The 22500-nt window shown below is 34.4% G+C and overlaps 1 protein-coding gene across 1 annotated transcript; it reads left to right on the forward strand.

The window, feature by feature from the left end:
- The first annotated feature begins 8457 nt into the window (after nt 1-8457).
- LOC135218769 (uncharacterized) lies at nt 8458-11576 on the forward strand. The gene is made up of 2 exons (XM_064255219.1): nt 8458-9168; nt 11472-11576. The coding sequence occupies exons 1-2, from the start codon at nt 8458-8460 to the stop codon at nt 11574-11576; spliced, it is 816 nt and encodes a 271-aa protein (XP_064111289.1).
- The last annotated feature ends 10924 nt before the right edge of the window (nt 11577-22500 follow it).

Raw genomic sequence — 22500 nt, forward strand, 5'->3', positions numbered from 1 at the left:
AGGCTTATCGAGAAGAGAGTTTTTGTGTCTGCTTCTTCCTTAACTTAAGAAAGGCCTTTGACACTTTGTCACACAAAATACTTTTGGATAAACTACAGCATTATGGGTTTCGTGGCCAATTTCATCTATACCTAAAATCATACTTTACTAACAGAAGGCAGTTTGTAAGCGTAAAGGGTGTTGAGGCAAACACAGAAATTCTGTGTCAAATGAGGTAACCTATTGTCGTGCACCTTCGACTCCTAAACTCACTCCCAATCGGATGCAATGTCAACGAAACTACTATAAATAACCTGGGTTAAGCTGACGATATGGTTCTTATTTCCCCATCAGCGCAATGTCTCCAGCAACTCATTGACATTATGTAGAATATGTAGAATTTTGAATATGTAGAATTTTAAATCTTATACAACGATACCAAGACCCAGTGCATGTCGCTGCTCCCGAGATCGCTTAAGCATATGGAAGAACCACAAATTTTCCTTGGAAATCATCGGCTGGAATTCGTGCACGAATTTCCGTATTTGGTACTCATTATCACGGACGACCTAAATATACTGCAGACATAGGACGGAAGCGTCGTAAACTATGTGCAACTGGCAACATGATTGCCAGAAATTTTGCCATCTGTCACCGAGACATGAAAACTGCAGCTCTTCCGTTCGTATTGCTACAGTATCTACGGGTGTTCCATCTGGACGAACTATACCCGAGAGACCATGAGACGTATCACTGCCGTTCACAATAACATTTTGAGACGCCTCACAAATACTCCTCGCTAACACTCCTACTCTCAGACGTTCACAGAAAACCCCCTGCACAATTTATAAATCAAATCATTGTAAGGCGAACAATATTCAGTCTGATAACCCGATTGAGGAGCAGCAGCAATTCGTTCATACAAAGCTTCCTAAGGAGTGAGGCGAGAAGATCTAAATTGTAGGAAAGATGGGAAAATTAGGCGTTTGTTCTCTAAATGATTTAATTTCTGTTTTTACAAAGAGTCATCTGCAGAATATGTTATTATTATTATATTGCTACGATTATTATTATCACTGGTATTTTCCTTTTTTATTATTACTGTGAATATTATTAGTATAAGTTTTGCTACATTCAGTTCTTGTATTTAGCCCTTTGAACCAGACTACTGTAACGACCTAAGGTCCCCAGCTGGAATTCAATTATGTACAATCCTTTCACTAATTGTTATAATTGTTATGTTTTATTTAATATTCTCAACATTATTACTGTTAATACCATTATTATGAATGCCATCTTTTATACCACTTCAACAACTGTGTGGATATTGCCGATTAATAATTTGTTATCGTATTATCTCATGTATCCAGATTGTGTATGTTATTGCTTATACTTTGTGTATGAAATAGGTAGTAAAATAATTATCAAAATATATGACCGCTGTTTTGAATATATGGAGTCATGATTTTGTGTTACTCGGTGGATATTTTATAACTCAGTAATTATATAGGCGCATAGATATTTCTGCCTAAAGAGCCATAAAAACGATTGCCACTTGGCTACAGGGGTGGGGATAGGTCTATTCCAACTCTATTAAATATATCTGAAAACGACAGGTATATGTATGTATAAGAGACAAAAGACTTTTATGCCCTCTAGTCCTCTGGTGCTCAGGTTATCAACCTGACCTCGTCGTGATTATGGTAACCCGGGTTTATTTCCAACTGCTGTACAACATAATTTCTTCATGTCTCTTGCACTTGACTCTCAAGGCTTTGAAGTGTCAAGCATATCCAAAAAAGAGTGAAGAATTCGAGGAGTTAAGAGAGCATGAAGAAATTATGAACTCCAGTAGAGGGAAATAAACCCGGTTTACCATAATCACAACGAGTTCGCGTTGTTGACCTGACCACACACACACACACACACACACATATATATATATATATATATATATATATATATATATATATATGTGTGTGTGTGTGTGTGTCAGGTCAACAACGCGAACTCGTTGTGATTACGGTAAACCGGGTTTATTTCCCTCTACTGGAGTTCATAATTTTCTTCATGCCTCTCTTAACTCCTCGAATTCTTCACTCTTTTTTGGATATGCTTGACATATATATATATATATATATATATATATATATATATATATATATATATATATATATATATATATATGTATATATATATATATATATCTAACAGTCAAAAATTCAGACATGTGTTTTGCAGGTGCATATGCGAGGCACGTGGAAAACGAAAATACTTGATGCATTTTTTATTCATTAAAGCATTTTGCACGTCTTCATTTTCCCCACATCCTTATCTTCCTTCTCTGCCTTCCCACTCTATCCTTCCCCACTCCCCTCCCACCCCCAACCTTACAACGAAGTTCATGTGAGGCCCGAAATCACGTAGCGTCCAATTCTGGAGCTCTGCAGGAGACCTCTTCCACTTCCTCAGATTTAATTTGTTATCCCGATATTTGAGAAAACCTCTCAGTAGAAGGGATTTTTTTTCTCCAGTGGATGAGATTTTTTCAGTCGGTATAAGGGATTTCTCCCTTCAGTAGAAGAGATTTTTTTTTCAGCGGTAGGGATTTTTCCTCCGGTGGAAGGATTTGTTCCCTGCAGTGCGGGGGAAGGGACCTTTTCCTCCAGTGGAAGGGATATTTACTATCCTGTAAAAGGTATTTATTTCTCAATGGAAGGCATTTTTTTTCCAGTGGAAGAAGTTTTTCCTACAGTGGGATGGAATTTTCCCTTCAGTGGAATGTTTTTCCCATTCAGTGGAAGAATTATTTTCCTCCAGTGGAAGTGATATTTTCCCTTGGTGGAAGAGATTTTTTCTCCAGTGGAAGGGATTTTTCTTTCATCTACGAACAGTCATACTATTGTTAATTTCATTCTTTCAAATGAACGCCATATTCTTTGGAATATTGAATTTCAAGTCAGTACCCCCTGTAGGCCTTTTTCCATATGAAGAGAGTTCATATTCTATATAATAATAATAATAATAATAATAATAATAATAATAATAATAATAATAATAATAATAATAATAATATGGGATAAGCCAAAAAGGCAAAGTGACGAGAACTGAAGGGATAAAGCTACCAGATGGGAGCAACATCAAAAACATAGATGAGACTGGATACAAATACCTAGGAATAACGGAAAGAGGGGATATAAAACACCAAGAGATGAAGGACACGATCAGGAAAGAATATATGCAGAGACTCAAGGCGATACTCAAGTCAAAACTCAACGCCGGAAATATGATAAAAACCATAAACACATGGGCAGTGCCAGTAATCAGATACAGCGCAGGAATAGTGGAATGAACGAAGGCAGAACTCCGCAGCATAGATCAGAAAACCAGGAAACATATGACAGTACACAAAGCACTACACCCAAGAGCAAATACGGACAGACTATACATAACACGAAAGGAAGGAGGGAGAGGGACTAAACTAAGGTATAGAGGACTGCGTTAACATCGAAAACAGAGCACTGGGGCAATATATACATACATATATATATATATATATATATATATATATATATATATATATATATATATATATATATATCATATATATATATCCTACAGTTATCTAGTAATAAATAAATAAGGCTGACTATTCATCTCATTCCATCCATAATTCCATAGACGTTTCTAACGGACGTAAATTACCTGACGTTTTAGTACCCGGGACTAATGTGTCACTCGGCAGGGTGACGGTAAATTATACTGTTTGCCTTCACATTTTCATCCCTACAGAGGGGGAACGTCGACCTGAAGCCTTAATTCTTACCACACAGTTTCATAATTTTATTTTTTAACACAAATATTTAAACTTGAATCATACAGATACTTTTGTGGCAAGGAAATAGTAAAGTTGAATATATCACAATCATGATTATTAATATTATTTTGTATAGGAGGGTTTGTTATCATCCAGTTAGAAGAATTTCAAGAAAAAGAAGAACGTTCTGTTACATGCTTAACAGTCTTTGAACCTATTAAGAAAATCAGGGTATGAATTATATAAATATATAGAATATTATATATATATTAGCTCATATAAAATATCTAATATAAGATATATATATAGATATATATTGATATATCTATTATATATAATAATATATATAATATAATAATATATATATTCATACCCTGATTTTCTTATTCAGTATTCATCTTTTTCTTAACCTTTTTCGAATTGGAGAATAACAATCCTCACATAAAGATTTATATTTATTTATAATAATTAAACATTTAACTTTCATATTTATAGTCATAAAAGTATATGTAGCGATTGAAGGTGAAATATTTATTTAATTTTAATACATATTTTACCTTCAGTGATATCTTCATTCTGCCCAAAATATGAAGATATATGATAATCATAAGTTATTATTATTTTTAAGTAAGAGTTGTTCATAATAGGTTCAAAGACTGTTAAGCATGTAACAGAACGTTCTTCTTTTTCTTAAAATTCTTCTATATATATATATCTATATATATATATATATATATAGGTATATGTATATATATATTATATATATATATATATATATATATAAATATATATATATATATATATATATATATATATATATATATATATATATATCTATATATATATATATATATATATATATATATATATAAATATATATATATATTTATATATATATATATATATATATATATATATATAATATATATATATATATATTTTAATATATTTATATATATATATTATATATTATATATATCATATATATATATATATATATATATATATAGTCTATATATATATATATAATATATATATATATATATATATATATATCTATATTTAACATACTATATACAACAAGATAGCCGATGTCCTGTCAAGACACTAAGTTTACTGTGTGGTCTCTCCTGTTCATGCACCCTCTTGAATCAGGATTTTCACCTTTCTGAGTACTTGACACCTGATCCAGAGAAGAAGCCAAGTCACTCTTATATCCTAAACTTTGTGACTTATAGTGTTCTTCTCTTGTGAATTTCAATAATATGTAATCCCTTGTCCTTCTAGGTTAAAGTTAGCCCTTATTAATCCACAACCAATATATTATACCCTTACTTTGTACAGGTGTAATTGCTCAGTGCAACACGCCAGAGCCACTGGCCCGTTACTTCGCTGAATGCTGACGGAAAGTCAATGAGTAGGTCCAATGTGTCCATATATTTAAGGAAAACGCGTTCGTATGATAGCAATTCACTATAGCTAGGATAATTCCGAATGCATAGTTATGAATCAGTCTGCATAATCACTATGGAACTGTTTAAGAAAGTTTAAGTAGTATAACTTTTAAATGTGGAATTGATGAACTGCAACGCAATATAATTCAAACCTAGAAACAGTTATCTTAAGAAATTAATTATACACAACCAATAATATAAGAGTCCAGTAGAGTAAAATTTCTCATACTAGCTCAAAATCATTAACACCTAGAGGAGACATATTGAGTTTTATACTGTATTTATATACGGGAAGTAAGGCTTAGAGGCAGAGTATCATTTGAGTGTCTCGAGCTTTGCAGATATTTCACACTTGAAAAAGCCGTTAAATGTCTTTTAGTATGAGGAGCTGCTACTGAAATTCATTAATTGCATGCCTGTATGAAGTTCTCTGATTAAAATAATTCATTTTCCTCTGTGCTTGCGATAAGATTTAACACCTATCACATCAGCTGGGAAAAACAGGAGGTAAGACACCACTCTAGCCCACCATTCTTGCCTTAACGCTCGGTCCTCTCTCACTGCCAACCGACTCACCCAGTATACTCTGTTTCCCTTCTTTGTGTTGTCGGTCCAATTTCTTTTCCAGCTTGGGCCCTCGGGCATTAGATGACCACGAAAGCCGGAAAAATGAATGGTGAAGAGTCGAAGCCACCCTAAGATGGAAAATGAGGCAGCACAGAAAATGCACTGCATAAAAGGGAGAAGTGACTGCCACTTGCCCGTCTTATGTAATATAGGACCTCCACTAGTTAGTTTCTATGCCCAGCACTGTTTATAGCAGTCCCACAGCATTATCACTCGCCTCTATCTGCTTTTCCTTGATTTATTGTCATCAGTTGGAAGTGTTTATCATTGTGAATAGTGGAAAAAGAAAATCATGACTCGTCACAAGAAGAAAAGACCGCTGCCTTCTGGCTTCTTCATGGATGAAGCTCACCATCAAGCATTGAAGAAGAGATCCAGCAGCTAACAAGCAACACTGCAATAACCAACCCCACCTCCCACTTCGTCCCCACCCCCACCACCACTCTTCCTCCTTCTCCTCCTCAATACCGAATACAGAAATTTTACTTAAATTTTTTTTTATTGGAAACTCCCCTCCCCCTCTCGTCATAATCAGATAAATGCCCTCCACTGCCGAAGTTTCGAGCACTTCCTGCTGAAGGACGGACTTCGTATGCTGCAGTGGTGGCTCTTGAAAAGAAGAATCCTGGCATTAACATATTTGCACGACCGAATCTGAAAGGAGAAATCCCTGTTACACCGACAGATCGAGCTTCTGTCGACCTCATGAAGGACACCCTTTTGGAGCTCTTACACATTGTGAACGCAAAGAGGTGCTTAACTAGATGTAAAACACCTTCCCAGAAGAACCTAGCCACCTTTAAAGGACCTGTCCTGAGTCACGTATGGCTCAGAATATGGGGATCTTTCCCCAGAGGAATTAATGCCAGAGCCACTCTGATGCTACAAATACCAGAGGTATGGTCATCATCAAGACCGTTGCAGAGGAACAACTGAGCTAGGTACTTCAATTTGTTTATGACTAATAATCATCAATGTGCAGGGAGGAGGGTGGGCTTCCATTCTGTAATTACTTGGTAAGTATAGGAAAAATTTTATTTTATCATAAAAAAGTCATTTTTACATAAGTAACTCACCAAAGTAATTACATAGCTGATTCTACATTGACAGGAGGTGGGATACATACAAAGACTATTCTACCCCAAACCATTATGTGATAATGAATTTGTGAATAGAAAAGGGGCTTACATTTCTGAAATGCTTGTTGTTTCCTTACCTCATAAGAGAGCTGCTGCAAGAAAATACTGCCTCTGGTCATCTTATGTGGTAGAGGCTGGGTAGTGTGACCCAGGTAGCCTACTACCTTAGTGAGAGCTTTAAAGTGAAGCCTGTGGTCTAATCGCTTTCAAAGATTAAGCACATAATTCCCCTGTCAAGGCCTCAGTACCAACAAAGACCAAACCAACAACGTTACCTATACCATAAAACTAATTTCCAACCCTTCATCAAAACAACTGGAGGGTATCCTGGTACCGAGTATGCCCAGACTCCCAAAAATGCGCAACCTTAATTCAAGGATAAAAGGTAGGAAGGAATGCTTCCTAGGTTCCCTTCCCCAACACCATACCAGCCACTGATAAGGGACCTAACGTACTGCATTCACTATGTACTCTTTCTAACTCTATTAGATTGTGTGATGCAAACACTGACTTGCATCTCCAGAAAGTCGCTTGAGGGATCTCCATCAGGGAAAGGTTCCTCTTAAGTACCATATAAGTGGAAATTGCTCTGATTTTATGTGCTTTTACCTTCTTCACCTATTTGAGAGTGTGATTCTCTAATCACTTCCCTTAAGAAGAATGACAATGCATTCTTAGAAAGAGGACGTATGGCATCCTTTATTGACGTCCATAAATTACTGGAAGGGTCTGTAGTCCTCTCCATCCTTTTCAAGTAGAATTTCAGGGCTCTCCCTGGGCAGAGGCCTATCTCCTCTTCTTCAGGCCCTAATAATTCTGACAGACTCTTAATTACAAAAGAACGAGGTCAGGGTTTACTAGGATTTTTTTTTTTTTTTTAGGAAGAACATTCAGAGATAGTGAACAGTTTTCATCTTCTCCAGAGAACCCGAACCTCCTATTCATAGCCTGTAGTTCACTTACTCTTTTTGCTGTAGCTAAGGCTATTTAAAAGAGCATCTTCTTTGTCAGGTTTCTGAATGAGGCATCCTCCAATGGTTTTAAAGGAGGGCCTGAAAGCCACTTTAACACCACATCTAGATTCCAGGCCACTGAATATTTTCATCTTTTACTCGTATTCAAAGATTTAATCAAGTCTGTGATGCCTCGGTTCACCGACAAATCTAATCCTCCATGTCTGAAACCAGAGTTGAGCATAGCACCATAACCCTTGATTGTAGACACAGATAAGCCTATGGAATCTCTGAGGAAAAGGAGAAAGTCTGCAATTTCTTTCACAGTTGTCTTAGAAGATGAGATACCTTTTTATTTGCACCATGTGCGGAAGATTGCCCACTTATTTTGGTAGACTGCTGCAGAGTATTTACGTGTACATTCTAAAACTGAAAAGGCCTATGACAGAGTGCCAAGGCAAGAAATATAGAGATGTTTTGGGGAGAAGATGAGGCTGGAAAGGTATGTCAGACTTATTCAGGAGATGTACAGGAATGTGTATACTAGAGTGAGAAGCAGTGTTGGAGATACAGATGGATTTGAGATAGTTGGATTACACCAAGGGTTGGCTCTAAGCCCATTCATCTTCAACATCGTGATGGATGCAATGACCAAGGATGTTAGAGAAGCAGTGCCATGGTGCATTTTAATTGCAGATGAGATTGTGATGTGTTCAGTGGGGAGGGAGGAGTTGGAGGGGAGGTTGGAGAGGTGGATGGCAGCACTTGAGGAGAGGGGAATGAGAATAAGCAGATCAAATACCGAATATATGTATTCCAGTATTACTGAGGATGGTGGAAATAGCATAAGATTGGGTAGGGAAGTAATAAAGAGAGTACAGAAGTTCAAGTACTTGGGCTCCATATTAGAGGATAGTGGAAGCATGGACCAGGAGATGAGACATCGAATTCAGGCAGGATGGAATAACTGGACGTCTTCATCAGGGGTCCTCTGTGACAAGAAGGTTCCTCTGAAACTGAAGGTAAAGTTTCATAGGATGGTGGTCAGACCAGCAATGTCATATGGAACAGAAACAGCAAGTATGAGGAAAACAGAGGAGGAGAAGATGGATGTAGCAGAAATGAGAATGTTGAGATTGATGTCGGCAGTAACAAGGGGAGATAAGATTAGAAATGAGCATATAAGAGGGTCAACAAAGGTAGTTGAAATATCAAGGAAAATACAGGAGGGAAGGCTTCGATGGTATGGACACCTGTTACGAAGAGAGGAGCGTTATGTTGGAAGACATATAGAAATGGAAGTGCGGGGTAGAAGGAAGAGGGGAAGACCAAGAAAGAGATGGCGTGATTGTGTAGAGGAAGATATGTTATGGAAAGGTATTAACGAGAACGATGTGCAAGACAGAAATCGATGGAGACAACTCATTCATAACGGCGACCCCATATAAAAATGGGTTAAAGCTGGGAAGAAGAAGAAGAAGAATTATAAGAGCTGAGGATGGGAGAAACAGCATGGACAGAAACAATCGGAACATCAATAAATCTGTCTAACTGTAGACTAGCAGTCAACCTGTCTTGTCTAATACTAGCTTTTCTTTGCCTATCCCTAGCCAATTTAGATAGATAAGAAGCTAAAGTCTTCCACTGTTTTGCATCCCATCCTTCTCACTCCAAGCAAGTATTATCCATGAAGCAGTTTTTCCCTCTACAATTAACACACATTGTATGAGTGTCATATTTCCCTGACATTAACCTTGTCCTGCAGCCATTGCTACAATAACGAGTGCTTGATACGCCAGTATTGGACATCGTCAGTTACAAGCCAAGTCAAATTCTGTAATAGAGACTAATTATCTAAATTAACTGAATAATTATCTAATAAACACACAATTCTTCACAAGAGTACTTCACTGATTTCCAGGAAAAACAGCAAAGAATTCAAATTCCGAACCAGTTCCTGACCCACAACCTTGTGGCTCAGTTGTTCCTCTTCTTCCCGAAAGTGGCCGTGACTAGTTACTTATAGCCAAAAACAATGAAGAATTGCTATTGGGAATTCCAAATTTTAGCTGCTGGTGCTAGAAACTGTTAGCTATGTAATTACTTGGCAAGTTACTTATGTAAAAATGGTATTTCAACTCCGATGGTAATTATTTCAATTTTCCTTAATTTTTCTCCTACTGATGGGTGCCTTAGGGCTGAAAGGGGTTGGTAACCTAGCCTGTTAACCTTTCATTTCACACCATATCACTGGCACATTCATATGATTATAATGAAATTTCATGTTCAGATCCTTAATATCACCTAAACATCGTAAATGACTTACGGGCTGCTCTATGAGCAAGAGCCCGTGCTGGCTATTCTAGCAGAGGGTGTGACCCGGCCAGCATCTTAGACAGACCTTGTCGGCAGAGCATATGACCGTCGATTGCCTCCCCCCTCCCAGCTAATAAGTTACTTTTATGGTGCATTCAATCCACATTCCACTCAAGGTCCCTTAAAAGGCATTATTAACTCAAGACACCATCATCCTACAGGAGAAGGTACAGTTGGATTAGGAAATTGTTGCAGTGCACATTCCGTTAATTTATTTCACTGTTGCTCTCTTTATACTTGGTCCCCTTGCAACTCCTTCAGAGCCTAAGTGAAGTGATGTAAATTCTTGTGAATCATAAAACATGTATTGTTTTCTTTCACATACCATCATCTGCTTTGAATGATTTACTCTCCCTGTTCCTGCATTGCAGCTTAGGTGGCCATGCTTCCTGTGTACTCGTCTGTTTCCACAGAACCACTATTCCCTCAAATGCCATCTATTGAACATGTTCTACTGGATGGAAGGTTGAAGATTTATTCTATGCTCTATTTACAGAACTTGCAATATCCTAAATACCTTACCATAGCCCTTAGAGGTTTTCCCAATAGTATATTTGCTTTGCTAGTGGCACTACTTGTTTTGTTACTTAACATAATCACAGTGCCACGGAACAAGTGAGTTTGGCTCCTATGTACATATCTTCTGATTTGAATAATAATAGTCTATTAAGTGAAACATTGCTTTTCCCTTAATTTCCACTTAATTGAGCTATAACACAGTTTATCTCATTGTGGTTATCAGTGTGTGGCCCACAGTTGGATGTCCTTATTACTCCAGGTAAACTTAATGTAACGTTGCACAGCCACACACACACACATTTATATATATATATATATATATATATATATATATATATATATATATATATATATTAGAGTAGACATGAAATGCTTCATTTCTCCCCATATAGACGCAGGCTCACATATGTGTATTACATTATGTATATATGTGTGCATGTGTGTATGTTTATACACATGTTTGTGTATGGTGTATGTTGTTGCATTTACGTTAACGCCTTTTAAACCTACGCGCAAACAAGTTCGTTAAAAAAGAAATGCGCGAGATTTCAAGTGCCTGTAAAGTTACTTAGCCAAAGTGATTCGGCAATTTCATCTCCCGCAGCAGACTCGTCTCATCTCGCTTCTCTCCCCGTTATTCCGGGAAGAAGAAGAAGAAAAAGAAGAAGAAGAAGATGAAGAAGAAGAAGAAGAAGTAGAAGAAGAAGAATAGCCAGCCCATTTCTTTATCTCCCTTTCAGCTGCAGACGCCATCTGAGGCCTCGCGTGCATTGCTTTAACGAGCTGCTTTTATGACGCTGATGAATATATTCAATGAGCTTTGATGGCTTCCATCATTTATTTCTTTACGATTTCTCGTAGCAGATCTTCTATTGATGCGGCCATTATTCTGGTTTTGCTGACAGGCGTTTCCTTTGCGGTTTTTATGTGCCGTTTCCTTTTTATTTCTTTGTTGTATTTTCTGTGAAAATACACCGATTCGTTGCAAATCTATTAGTTTAACACTAACTTGGATTTGGAATACAAAATTTAGGCCAAAGGCCAACTGCTGGACCTGTGAGGTCACTCAGTGCTGAGAATATGTTCAAAGAATTGTTAGGAGGGGTGGAAAGTAAGATGGAAGAGAGAGAATATGGACGGAGGTATAGTAAAAGGAATGAAAGGGTTGCAGCTAGAGGCTGAAGGATTGCTGCAAAGAACTTTAAGTAATGCTTACAGTGTACCGTGCGAGGTGCACTGATGACGTTTATCCCCTACGGAACCATCTGGTCAAGTAATTCACTACGTTTCTATAAATTTAAACAATCAAACCGTTTAAAAATTGCTGCTGTTGTCAAGTTTTACAAAAGATTACATGTGCCTGAACAAGTAACGCGAAGCAAATACCAAACTATGAACATCTATAAATTCAATAAATTTCTTTTCTTTACAGTTTGGTTTACCTGAACTTGAGGAGACAGCTTTATAAATTCATGCAGGCTCTGCCTCTCACCTTCAATGTTTCATAATAACTGGGGGTAATGAATTATATATTAGGATTCATTATTAGCTATAGTCTGACCCAGTCCCCTCTCTTTCTCCTCCTACTTCAGTAGATAGATAGATAGATAGATAGATAGATAGATAGATAGATAGATAGATAGATAGATAGATAGATATTCAGTCACTTACAAGGGGTCAGGATTGACACTAAAATTTCTGTTACTGTCTTATGTAGTCTTGTTGTTGTTTAGAAACATGTTATCGAATGAGTTCTATTACAACTAACGGGAAGATAACCGTGAGGATGTTTATCGCCACTTACGTTAACATAAAGAAAATCTAGCACAATACGAGAGAGATTATGATCTCTTTTCTCAGCCTTATATCAGCAATGGCTTTCGTTGCAGTTTGCAAGGATTTTTTAAAGAAAAATCTTTGCCTTTTATTAGCATTTCATTCACATGACTGCTATATTTTATTATCATTTTAAATGCAAGATCCCCGTGAAGTTTCCTCAAATGCTTGATTTACCTCTCTCAAAATTTTAACTAAGACATCATAGTTGTTAAACTTAAAAAATCCTATTTATGGTAAAGTTTTAAAAGAAAAGCAATGTGCTAAAAAGTGAAAATATGAGGAAAAGTAGGAAGTACTACTCGCTTTCAGAGCTATGATGGCCATGAATATTTAATATACCTCATACGCAAATCCTCCACAACACCATCGGCAAATCATTTGATGTTCTCAAAAAAAAAAAAAAAAAAAAAAAAAAAAAATAAAAAAAAAAAAAAAAATGCCTTTTATCCAACTGTGCTTAGGAAGACCAGTTAGTTTCTATCATGGAAAATGTTTCATTTCGTCTTTTTCTGAAGTCTTGAGTAATTGGAAACTAGCTTTTGTTTCCTTTTACATGCGTGAATGAATGTTGATAAATAGGATAGAATACAAAATAATAATAATAATAATAATTAATAATAATCATAATAATAATAAAATAAAATAATACAATAATATTTGGAGGTGGCCTAAAACATGCGCTTCATTATATGTTATAGCTTTGTTAAATTCAGATGTTTAGTAGAATATTTCAACGATAAAATATTTTATGAAAAGTTTTAATTATTAACAAAAACTTCCTATATATATTTATATATATATATATATATATATATATATATATATATATATATATATATATATATATTGCTCTTAACCAGGTTTTTCTGAAAAGAAACTCCATTATTCTTCGTATATTCCGTGAAGAATATCTCACTCTGTACAAATTCCAGTCTTAAACAGTACTGCACAATGATATGAAAATATAGCTAACGGGGTATTAAACTTTCAGCTGGAGAAAACATTTGAATATTCCAAACCGGAAAAAAAATGTTGTTTTTCAGAGCGAGTGTTATACCCAACTGGATTCATTCCACGTGCTGCTGCTTCATGGAAAGCCTCATCCGGGAAAAACAACATAATTGCTATATGAAGTTTAAAATAGGGAGGGATACTCGGATGGCGTTTAGTGTTTAGAGTTTTCACTGTTGTTTATTCAATGATAAAAAGCATAGTAAAATCGTGGGAATCTGTCAGATTATGTTTTGTAGGTGCACCTTAGTAGGTGCGTAATAAAAATCATGACAAAACCATGGGTGTTCGTCACAGATTTTTAATATCAATAAAATAAAAGTATGTGACCATTTATACCTAAAGGCTTTTGATATTATCAGTAGTGCTATATAATATTTATTATAATATTATATATATATTATATAATATATATATATATATATACAATATATATATATATATCTCCGCTACAAATGTCCTTTAATATCTAATTCGCTCTACCTCGGAATAATATTTTCATATATGTTTAACCGAAGGAGAATTGTTTAGGTGATAAGAGATTTGCCGGCTGACGGGCGCGAACCATCATCACCTCAAATCCAGAACGATAGTGAAGCCTCAACCCACCCCGCCACCGCAAGAGGATTGCAGTGGGGGGGGAATGGGGGTTAGGTTAAGGCTTCACTGTCGTCCTGGATTTGAAGGTGTTGATGGTTCGCGCCCGTCAGCTGGCATATCTCTTATCGCCTAAAAAATTCCCCTTCGGTTAAACATGTATGAAAATATTAATTCCAAGGTAGAGCGAATTAGATATTAAAGGACATTTGTAGTTCGATATATGTATATGAATCACGGTAATGTGATATGACTTATATATATATATATATATATATATATAATATATTTATATAATAATATATATATATTATATATATATATTATATATAATATATATCTATATATATATATATATATAAATATATATATATAATAAAATAATATATATATATATAATATATATATATATATATATATAATATATATATATATATATATATATATATATATATATATATATATATATATATATATATATATATTCATGATAGTGCCTTGTAAAATGTATATTCCTCCCACTATTGTTATATTTAATGTTCTAATTATGCCGTGTTGTCTGTAATAGTGATAGCTATTAAAGAATTGTGTGCAATATATGTTCAGAAATCACAATAAGATTAACTAGAATTACTAAAGAAAAGCGCATATGAGATGAGATACTGTATTCAGGATGTTCCAGCTGTCATCACTGAAGAAACCCCAAGCGCACCAACAACCAATTACTGTACTGAACGCGTATGATTCGTCATTGTTTTGCCTAAAGCACATGGCAATTGCGCAATGTTTAGTACGGTTGCATCAGCCATTTCTGAACGCACCTCGATCAATTACAACAATCTTGTATTTCGTTCCCTAAACGATTCCTCATAAAATCTCGTCAAGCATTTTCCGGAAGTGGCCATTTTTTACCTTTCTGGAACATTCCATGACCTCGTTGAAGAAGTTTAAGAGAGTTCTTAAGAAATTATTCTGAGACCATGTAGTGTGAGTGATACATAACCATAAAGTCCCCCTCTGTCGCTCTCTCTTCTCTTTTTAAGGGAACTTACAAATTTGTAAAGTAATTTGATTGAAGATTGCAGACGCACTTGTATGGTGCATTTGCCACTCTTTTCGAGGAGCTGAAGAGAGATGATGATAAATTTTTCAGTTACTTCAGAATGTCTAAAACAACCTTTGAGGATCTCTTGTCACGTCTACATGACCAGTTGCCAAAAGAAAATATGACATTTAGTTATGCTATTTCGCTAGTTACCATCAGGTAAGAGGAAATAATATGCACCTTTCTTTGTAAATTTGTTTTTCCATATCGAAATTAAAAAGGATAAATGAAAACAACAAGAGTTAACTGAAACATCTCCATTTATTAAAAGTATATACTGATATATCTATATCAACTACAAAAATCTTTTACATTGATATAAAAAAAATGCATATCTCTCTCTGTTTCATTAATTAATGTAAACAAAACGTAAGTGTTAACTATAAAACCTTCTTAAAAAATCATATTTATCGAAATCAAAAGCTTTTACCCTCTTTTATACGAATAATTTGCCGATAACCTTCTAATAATTTCAGTATCAAAATGTATATGTAAAGTAAATGAAAAAAACAGCAAATCTCAGTAGTTTTACTTAAGCTAACTATACCTCTAGTGCTTTCTTTTTTACCAATAACATTATTTATTATTATTATTATTATTATTATTATTATTATTATTATTATTATTATTATTATTATTATTGTATGGTGCTTTTTCGTTGCATGGAACCAGTGGTTATTCAGCGCTGGGAATACCACTATTTACCCTTAAACGCCAAGCCGCTATTTCCCAAAGTTTCTCTCGTATGCCGGCGGCGTTCGGGAGTTAGCGCCGAAGCAGAAAAATGTTTTTTTAAAAAAATCACAGCACCCTTAGTTTTTAAGATTAAGAGTTCATTTTTGACTCCTTTTTTTCATTGCCTGAAATTTAGTATGCAATCATCAGAAATGAAAAAAAATATCATTATCATATATAAATATTGGAATAAATGACAGTGCGAAAAAAAATTCATATATAATTATATACAAATCGCGCAGTGAGCAAAACAGTTAAAGCTAATGAGTTAATTTTTTTCGTTGTATTGGTCACTAAACTGCAAGGATTTTGGTATATAACAAATGGTAAAATGATCAAAGCAACACAGAGAAAATATTATCACAAAATGGTGCATGAATTCGCAACGCGCGGACGTAGAAAAATGTTTTTTTATTTTTTAAATTCACCATAAATCGAAAGGAATAAAAATGCATAATATGTAGTATAAAGTTCAACAAGTACCAGACGATAATGAATTTCATAGGATATATATTTGTTATTATGCCTAATCCCGCGAATTCCCTGGCCACCGGATAGTTCAGCACGCCGATAAGTGCGTTCGATACTCAAGATGTGAAGGCCTCCGTTGAACATGATGGTCCACTGTCCACCGCGAGACCGCATCCCATTTGCGTCGACGCAGAAGCCTGGTGGTACCACGCACATGTTATGAGGCAACGCAGCGGCGATTTCACGAGCACGCAAGATGTGAACGACCCCATAAGATCATAAGATGTATAAGTCGACTATCTGCGTTACCGTAACTGGAAAAACACTTCACTACATTGGAGATGATCGTATAAGGAAATTCGTATTCGCTAGTAACAAGTAATAACTAACTTGAAAATCTTAAAGGCTTTAGCTATATCTTGAATGATCTTTAAATTATGTAGTAAATTCTTCACCAATGGTCGGTAAAATAGACCTTTAAAATAGTTCCCCTGCTAGTAAAATTCTGCTTCATTTTATTGCTCAACTGAAATAAAGCATTATAGAAAGATAGTAGCTTATACTGAAGTAAAAAAAATAAAATAAGAGTATTCCCGTAAGGCCGACATATAATCTGAAATTAGAGAAGTAATATGCAGCTTATAATCAAGTAATGTTTCATAAATGAATAATACGTTTTGCAGTCACAGATTATGGTGATTAAATTCTGTTCTTAGATTTAGTTTATGCAAATTACTCATATATATAGGACAAGAACAATTACCATTCAGTTTTGTCCTAGTCCATTACTGTATCATAAATATTCTGGAGTCATGATTTGGGCACATTAATAGTCAACAAATTTGATTTATAGTGTGTTGAGCAGATAACAACTGGTACGCCATTTTAAAGAAAGTTATTTGATCCCTTAGACTTTTCAATGAAACTGGCTTTATGATGACGTCGCCCCTTTTAATATTGCTTTTGCCATAAAACATATTCACGATAAAAGCATTCTTTTCACTCTTTGCTAGTTCTCCTTTGGTGAAGAAAGGAAAAAATTACAGATTTATATGTACTTCTCTTTACTATACATCTTTACTATACCTTTTCAGCCATACAATGTTTGCGACACGAATAACAGGAGTTGGAGTGGCTGGACAGCAATGTAAATAGATCCAGAAAACAAAGAAAATAGAGCACAACGACCTGAAGGTGGAGCTGGGAAAAAGAAAAACAGTTAGGGAGGTTAAATAGCAGGGCTGAATAAGGGAAGTGGGAATGGGGAGAGGAGGCTAAAATATAAAGCTAAAAGTGTATGCAGCCAAGGGCGAAAGTACACTGCAAACACCATTCAGTGTGCGCTACGTGAGGCACACTGACAGCACTAACACCTTTCAGACGCCCATCCAAGTAGCGACCAGGCCAAAAAGTTGTTGTACTTCACTGATGGAGCAATTGGGTATAAGGAACGTGTTGGGAGGTAAGGCAAGGTGGAGTTGGGGTTTGGGGCCGGGTCTTCAAAACACTATATGTAATGGGACATTCATCTTTCTGAAGCTTCCCTAGAATACCACGGAAATCCAGGCAATCATTTTTACTAACGGAATTCTTTCCCGGCTGAGTGGCAGCACACAGCGATAATTGGCATTCAGGACTGCACAACCCTCTCATAAAAGAGATTAGCGTAATGCAGCTTGAATTAAGCCCCGCCTTTCGATACGAATTAATTTAATGGGGTCCGGGATATGAGACTAATTGATTACAAAATACTACATAAGCTCGATTTGTGTCGAGTGATTGTTTGTATATTGCATGATAATAGTTTAAGCCTCTTAGATCTGTATAACGTGATAGCAAGTTTTTTTTTTATTAATACTTTTTATTTGTATATTTCATTGTTAAATGTTTATTAGGAGATATCCAAATATACCTGTATATTGGAGGATTCTATTGATAATTGAACCTTTTCATCAGAGTATTTTATAGTTAGAATATCTTATTAGCCTAAACCCAAATATAGCAAAATATTGGAAGTTTTTGTTAATAATTAAAACTTTTTATAAAATATTTTGTTGTTGAAATATTCTACAAAGCATCTGAATTTAAAGTTATAATATATATTGAAACGCATGTATTAGGCCACCTCCAAATATGTTATTATTATTATTGTTATTTGTATTCTCTTCTATTTATCAATATTCATATATATATATATATATATATATATATATATATATATATATATATATATATATATATATATATATATATATATATATATATATATATATATATATATATATATATATATATATATATATATATATATATATATATATATATATATATATATATATATATACATATATATATATATATATATATATATATATTATATATATATATATATATATATAAATATATATCCTTAACGGCCTGCAGGTGACAGGGCAATGACAACCAAAGATAAACAGATACTGGGTTAACCAACTTTAAAAAAAAAGAACAAGTAAACTTTGGTGAAATAACCAAAGATATTGTCGTCATAAAACTCGATAGACTTTCAAGAGTTTAGTTTAATTTCCAGTAGAAACAAGTAAAAAATGCGTCGAAGTTTCTTCGGTGCAATCGAGCTTTAAGTAAGGCATATAATGCTGTATGAGCCACAGTCTATGACACTTTCAGCCCCGGCCCGCCAGTGGCCTGTCCTTTAGCGTTGCCAGACGCACGGTCATGGGTAACTTTAACATTAAATGAATTAAAACTAATGGGCCTAGAGGACTGCAATTTGGTATATTTGATGATTGGGGGATGGATGATCATCATGCTAATTTGCAGCCCTCTAGCCTCAGTAGGTCTTCAAATCTATGGGCAAGCAAAAAAATAGCAGATGAACAGACAAAGCCACCTAAATGAAAAAGTTCTATGAGAACACGCCTTACTCTTTCCCAGTAATAACATGAAGACAATGGACTAGCAGCACAACTTTATCTTAATGATAAATCATTGTAAATGAGTAAGCAACCAGTGACATCTTTTATCGTACGTGATCAAATCACTTTATCTTTATGTTAAATGTCTGAAAAACCAGTAAACAACCAGTGCCAGTCCTTGATCTTAATAATAATAATTGTAAATGGAAAAGCGGTTCATGTCATTTATTATTAAAATGATAAAATCCCCATCTTATTGAAAAAATCACTGTAAATTAGTAAGCAATCAGTACCAGTCCTTCATCTTAATTATAAAATCATTGTAAATGAGTGAGCAAGCAGCGCCAATCATTCTCAAAATAAGATAACTTTATCTTAATGATGTGTAAGCAACCAGTGTCAGTCACGATCTAAGGATAAAATTACTTTATCTTAAAGATAAAATCAGTGCAAACGGTTAAGCAACCATTACCAGTCCTGAACCTTAATAGCATAAACAATACTAAGTAACTAGTGCCTATCCATTATCTTATCGAGAAAATCACTGTAAATGAGCAATCAAGCAATGCCAATCATTTATCTTAATAATAAAACCACTGTAATTGAAATGAAAACCAGTGCCAACCTTTATATTAATGATAAAACCATTGTAGCGGAAAAAGCAATTATGCCAAACCTGTATCCTAATGACAAAATCTCTGTAAATGAATAAGAAACCGGTGCCAACTTTTATCTTACTGATATAATCCCTGTAAATGGGCAAGCAGCCAATGCTAACCTTTATCTTAATGATAAACTCACTATATGGATGATAAAATCACTACCTGGGATAAAATATATTTATCTTCATGATAAAAACACTGTAAATGGGTAATCAGCCAATACCAACCTATACTTTAATGATAAACTCACTATCTGAATGATAAGATAAATTTATATTGATGAGAAAATTGCGGTAAATGAGTAAGCAACCAACGTCTATCCTTAATTTTAATGATAACATCAGTATCTGAATAATAAAATCACTTTATCTTTAAGATGAAAGCGCCGTTACTGATCTACATTTCATTTGAATGCTGGAAATTCCAATGTCTTCCCACACTTAAAGAATCACCTTATGAATAAACTAAATAGACAACACATTATGCCCAACAGCCTCCTACAACCCGTCAACAACCTCCTACAGTGTGCCCCTGTACCTCCTACAGACTCTCGAGCCGAGGAGGTTCAAGTGAACCTCGTTAAGTCCTACACCTCGCTCGCCTGGGTAACGAGAACAGAGTCAGAAGTCAACATCTTCACAGTTTCATTTTTTTATTCCCTCTCTTCCTTGAAACCATTTTTTGGATGTAAAGTGTAAATGCTAGTTCCATCGCTCCTGTTATTGATTGAAAAACTTACTGTGACATCATGTTGTTCTTAAGAACAAATACAGATAAAATTCCTTTATGGTTGTCCAAATGAAAATAGCATATAATATATATATATATATATATATATATATATATATATATATATATATATATATATATATATATATATATATATACATATATACATATATATATATATATATATATATATATATATATATATTATATATATATATATATATATATATATAGTATATATATATATATATATATATATATATATATATATTATATATATATATATATATATATATAATTGTTTAGGATTTAGGCCAGAATCAAGGTAAAGTAACAAATTTTTTAAGGAAATTTATATTTTTTTCAGTTGCCCCTCTTCACCAGCCTCCGTTCTCTTTGAATACATCTTTGTCCTATCTGATTGGATGCCTTGGGGTAGGGAATATACTGGAGGGAGAAAGTGGACAATCTTATGCAGAGCACATGTTGGGAAGAGAAAGCGGTAAGTAAGATTATACAGCCAGGAGACAACTGATATGGAGTAATTTCGAGTACAGTCAGTTACTGTTTCTTTTCCCCCATTGGCTCAGCATCTCAGTCCCTATTTTTGGTTACCATAACTCAGTCCCCCATTGCTACCATCAATGTTGTAAATAACTCCCCTTGTGAAGCTAGTAGTGATATTGTGGTATTTCCCTCTAGACTAGCGTCTGCTACATTGGGAGGTAACATTGTTGTTTCATCTTAAACATCCCCTTAGTTGATAAAGCAAAGCAGTATACTTTCATGTCTAAGTTTCCAATCATTCATTAAACTTGTGAGTGGACTTTGATGTGAAACAATAAGCGAGAATCGTATTTATTGATCCCCACTTGTCAATTGCCTTAGTACTGATCCTAGAATGCTATCTCTTTGCATATGCAAAATATCTTGCCCAGATGTGAGAGAAAATTGGAACAACTTGGAAGCGGCGGCAAGAACAGTCAAGCAATTCGCTGTCTGCAAACTGTACTACTATGCCTGGATCATTTTCCCACCACGTATCTCGGCTCACCTACAACCAACTGCCTTCCACTTAATATCTGGACCGGTTCAAGTCCCTGTCGCCCTTAAGGTGTAAATTGCTTATTTATGTAACTTGGTGTAATATACTTCGGTTAACCTAAATCTCTAGGTTTTTATATAATTTTTTTCCTCCACTGATACCAGCCTTCAGCTATAGATCTTTCTTAAGTTTCCGTTCTCTAACATGGCCTTATAGGAGTGCCAGTAAGTGGCTTACTGTTTTTTAGACTGAGAACAAGAAAGCATAATATCTATATATATATATATATATATATATATATATATATCCAATATATATATATATATATTATATAGTATATATATATATATTATATTAATATAATTATATAAATCATATATATATATATATATATATATATATATATATATATATATATATATAATAATATATAGATATATATATATATATATTATATATCTATATATATATATATATTATATATATATATATATATATATATATGTATATATATATATATATCATAT

This window comes from Macrobrachium nipponense, chromosome 1 (assembly GCF_015104395.2).
Source record: "Macrobrachium nipponense isolate FS-2020 chromosome 1, ASM1510439v2, whole genome shotgun sequence".
In the NCBI taxonomy this organism is placed as follows: domain Eukaryota; kingdom Metazoa; phylum Arthropoda; class Malacostraca; order Decapoda; family Palaemonidae; genus Macrobrachium; species Macrobrachium nipponense.

Coding starts and splice junctions, on each gene's coding strand:
- LOC135218769 (XM_064255219.1), top strand. CDS start 8,458: ATGAGGCTGGAAAGGTATGTCAGACTTATTCAGGAGATGTACAGGAAT. Junction 9,169..11,471: donor ATATAAGAGGGTCAACAAAG/GTAGTTGAAATA, acceptor CTCCCGCAGCAG/ACTCGTCTCATCTCGCTTCT.